General features: G+C 60.8%; 1 protein-coding gene across 1 annotated transcript; it reads right to left on the bottom strand.

Annotated features, from left to right (window-relative positions):
• Positions 1-566: 566 nt before the first annotated feature.
• LOC136006514 (hypoxia-inducible factor 3-alpha-like) lies at positions 567-7,575 on the bottom strand (the record flags this gene model as incomplete). The annotated part of the gene is made up of 3 exons (XM_065664543.1): positions 7,533-7,575; positions 3,101-3,291; positions 567-703 (listed from the first exon to the last, which is right to left on the bottom strand). Coding segments are annotated over exons 1-3 (351 nt in total), but the record flags the coding sequence as incomplete, so codon positions are not given.
• Between the last annotated feature and the right edge of the window lie 1,473 nt (positions 7,576-9,048).

Here is a 9,048-nt window from a genome sequence, read left to right as displayed (position 1 = left end):
TCCATATCCCCTCTATGGATGCTCATTATCCCCCCCCCATGGCTGCCCCACACCCCCCATGGCTACCCCATACCCCCCCCCATGGCTACCCCACACCCCCCCCCATGGCTGCCCCACACCCCCCCCCCATGGCCCGCCCCACACCCCCCCATGGCTGCCCCATACCCCCCCCATGGCTGCCCCACACCCCCCCCATGGCTACCCCACACCCCCCCATGGCTGCCCCATACCCCCCCATGGATGCTCCATTACCCCCTATGAATACCCCATGACCCCCCAAGGATGCTCCATTACCCCCATGGCTGCCCCATACCCCCCCCCATGGCTGCCCCATACCCCCCATGGATGCTCCATTACCCCCTATGAATACCCCATGACCCCCCCAAGGATGCTCCATTACCCCATGGCTGCCCCATACCCCCCCCCATGGCTGCCCCATACCCCCCATGGATGCTCCATTACCCCCTATGAATGACCCCATATCCCCCCTATGGATGTCCATTATCCCCCCCCCATGGCTGCCCCACACCCCCCATGGCTGCCCCACACCCCCCCCGTGCCCCCACCTGGCTGAGCCCCAGGAGCCGGTTGACGTTCTCGGACAGGAAGATCATGTCCCCCCCCTCGCTCAGCACCATCACGAACCCCCCAGCGCCTGCAGGTAGCATCCGTCCACCTCCTCGGCCAACGGCCGCCCAGGCGCCTGCGGGGGGGGGTGGGGGTCAGGGTGATGGGGGGGTGATGGGGGGGGTGATGGGGGGGTGATGGGGGGGGTGATGGAGGGTAATGGGGGGGTGATGGGGGGTGATGGGGGGGTGATGTGGGGGGGTAATGGGGCGTTGATGGAGGGGTAAATGGGGGGGGTGATGGGGGGGTGATGGGGGGGTTTCAGGGTGATGGGGGGGTGATGGGGGGTGATGGGGGGGGGCCCTAGGGTGATGGGGGGGTGATGGGGGGGGTAATGGGCGGTGATGGAGGGGTAATGGGGGGGTGATGGGGGGTGATGGGGGGGGTCCCCAGGGTGATGGGGGGATGATGGGGGGGTGATGGAGGGGTAATGGGGGGGGGCCCAGGGTGATGGGGGGGTGATGGGGGGGGTTTCAGGGTGATGGGGGGGGTGATAGAGGGGTAAGGGGGGGTCCCCAGGGTAATGGAGGGGGCTTCAGGGTGATGGGGGGGTAATGGGGGGGGCCCTAGGGTGATGGGGGGGTGATGGGGGGGGTAATGGGGCAGTGATGGAGGGGTAATGTGGGGTGATGGGGGTGATGGGGGGGGTCCCCAGGGTGATGGGGGGGTGATGGAAGGGGGTAATGGGGCGGTGATGGAGGGGTATTGGGGGGGGATGGAGGGGTGATCGGGGGGTGATGGGGGGGGTCCCCAGGGTGATGGGGGGATGATGGGGGGGTGATGGAGGGGTAATGGGGGCGGGGCCCAGGGTGATGGGGGGGGGTTTCAGGGTGATGGGGGGTGATGGGGGGGTTTCAGGGTGATGGGGGGGTAATGGGGGGGTGATGGAGGGGTATGCTCTATGGGATGCAGGGGATGCAGGGACGCCCCAGAGGTGCCCAAAGGATGCCCAATGGGATGCAGGGATGCCCTATGGGATGCAGGGGATACAGGAATGCCCTATGGGATGCAGGATGCCCTATGGGATGCCCAATGGGATGCAGGGATGCCCTATGGGATGCAGAGGATGCAGGGATGCCCTATGGGATGCCCAATGGGATACAGAGATGCCCTATGGGATGCCCAATGGGATGCAGGGATGCCCTATGGGATGCAGGGGATACAGGGATGCCCTATGGGATGCCAATGGGATGCCCTATGGGATGCCCAATGGGATGCCCTATGAGATTCAGGGGATGCAGGGATGCCCTATGGGATGCCCAATGGGATGCCCTATGGGATTCAGGGGATGCAGGGATGCCCTATGGGATGCCCAATGGGATGCCCTATGGGTTTCAGGGGATGCAAGGATGCCCTATGGGATGCCCTATGGGATGCAGGGACGCTCCATGGGACGCCCTATGGGATGCAGGGATGCCCTATGGGATGCCCTATGGGATGCAGGATGCCCTATGGGATGCCCAATGGGATGCCCTATGGGATGCCAATGGGATGCCCCTATGGGATTCAGCGGATGCAGGGATGCCCTATGGGATTGCCCAATGGGATGCCCTATGGGATTCAGGGGATGCAGGGATGCCCTATGGGATGCTCTATGGACGCCCTATGGGATGCAGGATGCCCTATGGGATGCCCAATGGGATGCCCTATGGGATGCAGGGGATGCAGGGATGGCCCTATGGGATGCTCCATGGGACACCCTATGGGATGCCCTATGGGATGCAGGGATGCCCTATGGGATGGCCCAATGGGATGCCCTATGGATGCCAATGGGATGCCCTATGGGACGCCCTATGGGATGCCCAATGGGATGCCCAATGGGATGCAGGATGCCCTATGGGATGCCCAATGGGATGCCCTATGGGATGCCCAATGGGATGCCCTATGGGATGCAGGGGATGCAGGGATGCCCTATGGGATGCCCAATGGGATGCCCTATGGGATGCAGGGGATGCAGGGATGCCCTATGGGATGCCCAATGGGATTCAGGGGATGCAGGGATGCCCTATGGGATGCTCTATGGAGCCCTATGGGATGCAGGGATGCCCTATGGATGCCCTATGGGATGCAGGGATGCCCTATGGGATGCCCAATGGGATGCCCTATGGGATGCAGGGATGCCCTATGGGATGCCCAATGGGATGCCCTATGGGATGCAGGGATGCCCTATGGGATGCCCAATGGGATGCCCTATGGGATGCAGGGAATGCCCTATGGGATGCAGGGGATACAGGGATGCCCCTATGCGATGCCCAATGGGATGCCCAATGGGATGCCCAATGGGATGCCCTATGGGATGCCCAATGGGATGCCCTATGGGACGCCCTATGCGATGCCCAATGGATGCCCTATGGGATGCCCAATGGGATGCCCTATGGGATGCCCAATGGGATGCCCTATGGGACGCCCTATGGGACTCAGGGACGCTCCGTGGGCCGCAGTGGCCGCAGTGGGGCTCGCGGTGCAGTCCCACCGTTGGCCAGGAGGCGGCGCACGCGCAGGTAGCTGATGGTCAGCCGCATGATGGAGGCCTTGTCCAGGTGCGCGCTGACGCCGCGGGCGAAGGGCAGGGCCCGCGCCAACTGGAAGAAGACCTCGGCCTCGCGGCTGCGGCGGCTCCGGGCCGCGTCCCGGGAGCGCTCCCGGCGCAGCTCCGGGGGGCACCTGCGGGAGCCAATGGGGCCCAGGGGGTCAATGGAGTCAATGGGGGTCGATGGGGAGCCATTGGGGTCAATGGAGTCAATGGGGGTCAATGGAGTCAATGGGGGTCAATGGAGTCAATGGGGAGCCCATTGGGGTCAATGGAGTCAATGGGGGTCAATGGAGTCAATGGTGAGCCCATTGGGATCAATGGAGGACAATGGGGGTCAATGGAGTCAATGGGGGTCAATGGAGTCAATGGGGTCAATGGGGGTCAATGGAGTCAATGGGAGCCCATTGGGGTCAATGGAGTCAATGGGGGTCAATGGAGTCAAATGGGGAGCCCATTGGGGTCAATGGAGTCAATGGGGGTCGATGGAGTCAATGGGGTGCCCATTGGGTCAATGGGGAGCCCACTGGGGTCAATGAGTCAATGGGGGTCAATGGAGTCAATGGGGAGCCCATTGGAGTCAATGGGGAGCCCACTGGGGTCAATGGAGACAATGGGGGTCAATGGAGTGCCCATTGGGTCAATAGAGACACAATGGGGTCAATGGGGCTCAATGGAGTCAATGGGAGCCCACTGGGGTCAATGGAGTCAATGGGGAGGCCCACTGGAGTCAATGGGGAGCCCATTGGGGTCAATGGAGTCAATGGGGAGCCCACTGGAGTCAATGGGGTCAACGGCGATCCATTTAAGTCAATGGGGAGTCACATTGCAGTCAATGGAGTCAATGGGGAGCCCATTGGGGTCAATGGAGCCATGGGGCTGCCTTTGCATCCAATGGACCCATTGAATCCATTGCACCCATTGCACCCAGTGCAGCCATTGCGCCCATTGCATCCATTGCACCCATTGCATCCATTGCGCCCATTGCACCCAATGCATCCATTGCACTCGTTGCACCCATTGCACCCATTGCAATCCATGGGGCTCCCATTGCACTCACTGCGCCCACTGCGCCCATTGCCACCCAATGCACCCATTGCGCCCATTGCGCCCAATGCACCCATTGCACCCATTGCGCCCACTGCGCCCATTGCACCCAATGCACCCATTGCGCCCAGTGCATCCATTGCACCCAATGCACCCATTGCACCCATTGCGCCCATTGTGCCCATTGCACCCACGCTGCACCCAGTGCACACCCAGTGGCCCCCGCAGGGCACCGCCATGTATATCCATGTGTATCCATGTCTATGCATGTCTGTATCCATGTCTATCCATGTGTATCCATGTCTGTATCCATGTGTATCCATGTGTATCCATGTCTGTATCATGTGTATCATGTCTATGCATGTCTGTATCCATGTGTATCCATGTGTATCCATGTCTGTATCCATGTGTATCATGTCTGTATCCATGTGTATCCATGTCTATGCATGTCTGTATCCATGTGTATCCATGTGTATCCTGTCTGTATCCATGTGTATCCATGTCTATGCATGTCTGTATCCATGTGTATCCATGTGTATCCATGTATATCCCTTATCTGTATCCATGTGTATCCATGTCTATCCATATCTGTATCCATGTGTATCCATGTGTATCCATATCTGTATCCATGTGTATCCATGTCTGTATCCATGTGTATCCATGTCTATCCATATCTGTATCCATGTCTATCCATATCTGTATCCATGTGTATCCATGTCTGTATCCATGTGTATCCATGTCTGTATCCATGTGTATCCATATGTATCCATATCCATCCATGTGTATCCATGTCTGTGCCCATGTGTATCCATATCTGTATCCATGTGTGTCCCTGTATATCCCTGTCTATATCCCTGCCTGTATCCTTGTATCCATGTCTATCGCTGTATATCCATGTATCCCTGTCTATATCCCTGTCTATCCCTCCCTGTATCCCTGTATAGCCATGTATCCCTGCCTATATCTGTGTCTATCCCTGCCTCTATCCCTGTATCCCTGTCTATCCCTGTATCCCTGCCTCTATCCCGTCTCTCCCTGTATCCCTGTCTCTATCCCTGTATCCCTGTCTCTCTCTATCCCTGTCCCTATCCCTGTATCCCTGTCTCTCTCTATCCCCGTCTCTGTCCCTCTATCCCTGCCTCTATCCCCGTATCCCTGTCCCTGTATCCCTGTCCCTATCCTGTATCCCTGTCTCTCTCTATCCCTGTCTCTCCCTATCCCGTGTATCCCTGCCTCTATCCCTGTCTCTATCCCTGTATCCCTGTCCCTATCCCTGTCTCTCCCTATCCCTGTATCCCTGTCTCTCTATCCCATATCCCTGCCTCTATCCCTGTCTCCCTGTCTTTATCCCCATATCCCTGTCCCTATCCCTGTCTCTCTATCCCATATCCCTGTATCCCTGTCTCTACCCCCATATCCCTGTCCCTATCCCTGTCTCTCTATCCCTCTATCCCTGTCTCTATCCCTGTATCCCCATATCCCTGTCCCTTATCCCTGTCTCTATCCCCATATCCCTGTCCCTATCCCTATCTCTCTATCCCTCTATCCTGTCTCTATCCCTGTATCCCCATATCCCTGTTTCCTATCCCTGTCTCTCTATCCCTCTATCCCTGTCCCCTATCCCTGTATCCCTATATCCCTGTATCCCTGTCTCCCCGTATCACTGTATCCCTGTCCCTATCCCTGTCTCTCTATCCCTCTATCCCTGTCCCTATCGCTGTATCCCTGTATCCCTATCCCTGTATCCCCATATCCCTGTATCCCTGTCTCTATCCCTGTATCCCTGTATCCCTGTATCCCTGTATCCCTGTATCCCTGTCCCTATCCCTATCCCTGTCTCCCCGTGTCCCTGCCTCCATCCCAGCGAGCCCGCTCCCGTGCCCCCCCCCTCTCTACGTGCTCGGCGCCGGCCGCGCTCGGACGCGCTGTTCCTGTCCCTGGCGCCGCGCCCGGCGGCCGCGGGCGGGGCCGCGCCGATGTGTGTCAATGTATGCTAATGTATGCTAATCTATGCTAATTTATGTTAATGTATGCTAATGGGGGCACGCCCACACGTGCGCTGGCAGCTCCCGCTCGCGACCGGCTCATTCCCGCCACCCCGCCGAGGTACTGGGAGAACTGGGACCGGGTCTGGGCTCGAACTGGGGAGCAGTCACTGGGAAGTGAATGGGAGCAGGCTCTAACTGGGACCAGTCCTAGGCTCTAACTGGGACCAGTCACCAGGGACTGAATGGGACCAGTCACTGGGCACCAACTGGAACCAGTTCTGGGCTCTAACTGGGACCAGTCACTGGAAGTGAATGGGACCAGTCACTGGGCACCAACTGAACCAGTTCTGGACTCTAACTGGGACCAGTCACTGGGCATCAACTGGGAGCAGTCACTGGAAGTGAATGGGAGCAGGCTCTAACTGGGACCAGCCCCGGGCTTTCTAACTGGGACCAGTCACTGGGCATCAACTGGGACCAGTCACCAGGCACTGAATGGGACTAGGCAATAACTGGGACCAGTTCTGGCCCCTAAATGGGACCAGTTCCAGCCTCTAATTGGGACCAGTCCCTGGGCTCTAACTGGGACCAGTCACTGAGCACCAACTGGGACCAGTTACTGGTTTCAGAATGGGGCCAGTCACTGGGCTCTAACTGGGACCAGTCACCAGGTACTGAATGGGACCAGGCAATAACTGGGACCAGGTCTGGGTTCTAACTGGGACCAGTCCCTGGGCTCTAACTGGGACCAGGTCTGGGTTCTAACTGGGACCAGTCCCTGGGCACTGAATGGAACAGGCAGTAACTGGGACCAGTCCCTGGGCTCTAACTGGGACCAGTCCAAGGCACTGGGAGGGGGTGTGTGTGTGTGTGTGTGGTGTGTAGTGTGTGTGTGCAGACGCCCCCCATGACCCCCCCCCAAGGCCACACGTGATGCACACACATGAACACGCGTGTTCCCCCGCACACGCGTGTGCCCCCCCAAGACCCATGGGCTGACACAGGACCCCCATAAGCACCCATAAGTGCCCCCCCCCCATGTAAAGACCCCCCCCCCCCCCCAAAAGACCCAGGACCCCGCCCCCCCCCTCCGGGGCCCGATCCTGCCCCCGATTCCCCCCCCCCAGCTCAGGGCCGATCCTGCCCCCCCCAAAGGGATCCCCATTGGGGGGGACCCCCCCCCCCCCGGACCCCGCCCCCCCGGGTCGGATCCTGCTCTCTCCTCACAGACCCCCCCCCCCAAAGTGGACCCGATCCTGCCCCCCCCTTCCCCCCCCGTACCCAAGACCCGTACCCAGCCCCCCCCCCCCCCCCCCAACCGTGCCCGGCCCCCCCCGTACCTCGCCCCGGGCCGCCCGTCCATGGCCGCCGCCGCCGCCGCCCGCAGCGCGCCCCCTCCCCGGCCACGCCCCCCTCCTCAGAGCCACGCCCCCCCCCCCCCACCGGCACGCCCCATTGGCCGCCGGCCCAAGCCCCCCGCCCAGGCCACGCCCCCCCCCCCCCCTTTGGCAGCCTGCCCTGGCCCCCCCCGCCCAGGACACGCCCCCCCCTTTGGGCAGCCAGCCAAACAGACCACGCCCCCTTCCGCCTTGGCCACGCCCCTCCTGAGGCGGACTCACCTGGCCACGCCCCCGGGGGGGTGTCTCTGTCACCGCCCCCCCCCCCCCCCCCATTGACACCGGTGCCCTCCCCCCCCCCCCCCCGCCCCCATGGACGCTTCCAGCCCCCCCCCCCCCCCCCCATCCCCCCCGTATCCTGCCGCCGTGGCCGCGCCGTGGCCACGCCCCCTCCTTTTTCCCGCCACGCCTCCCTTCCCCGCGCTTACGCGGAAGTGGACACGTGAGGACGGCGCGGGAGCGGGAACGGGAACGGGAACGGGAACGGGGGACGGGGACGGGAACGGGAACGGGGATGGGAAGGGGAACGGGAATGGGATGGGAGCAGGAATGGAACGGGACGGGAACGGGAACAGGGACGGGGATGGAAATGGGAATGGGAGCAGGAATGGGGATGGGAATGGGGATGGCAACGGGGTTGGGAACGGGGACGGGAATGGGAGTGGGAATGGGAACAGAACGGGAACGGGAGTGGGAATGGGAATGGGGACAGGAACAGGGATGGAAAGGAAACGGGGATGGTAACGGGACCGGGAACAGGGATGCGAACGGAAATGGGAATGGGAGCGGGAATGGGAATGGGGATGGGGATGGCAACGGGGTTGGGAACGGGAACGGGAATGGGAACAGGGACGGGATGGAAATGGGAATGGGGATGGGAACAGGAACGGGAATGGGAGTGGGAATGGGAAGGGGAACGGGAACAGGGATGGGAACGGAAATGGGAATGGGAGCGGGAATGGGGATGGCAACGGGTTGGGAACGGGAACGGAAATGGGAATGGGAACAGGAACGGGAGCGGGGATGGAATGGGAACGGGGACGGGAACGGGACCGGGAACGGGGATGCGAACGGAAACGGGAATGGGAGCAGGAATGGGGATGGGGATGGGAACGGGAACGGAACGGGAGTGGGAATGGAACGGGAACTGGACGGGAATGGGAATGGGAGCAGGAATGGGAATGGGAATGGGGATGGGATGGCAACGGGGTTGGGAACGGGAACAGGGACAGGAATGGGAATGGGAACAGGAACGGGAACGGGGAGTGGGAATGGGAAGGGGAATGGGAATGGGATGGGAACGGAAATGGGAATGGGGATGGGGATGGGGTGGCAACGGGGTTGGGAACGGGAATGGGAATGGGAATGGGAATGGGACAGGAACAGGGATGGGAAAGGAAACGGGGATGGGAACTGGAACGGGAACAGGAGCAGGAATGGAATGGGATCGGGAATGGGA

Source organism: Lathamus discolor, unplaced genomic scaffold (assembly GCF_037157495.1).
Source record: "Lathamus discolor isolate bLatDis1 unplaced genomic scaffold, bLatDis1.hap1 Scaffold_257, whole genome shotgun sequence".
NCBI lineage: Eukaryota > Metazoa > Chordata > Aves > Psittaciformes > Psittacidae > Lathamus > Lathamus discolor.
Note: the sequence above shows the minus strand (reverse complement) of the source record. Positions and strands in the feature narration are given on the sequence as shown.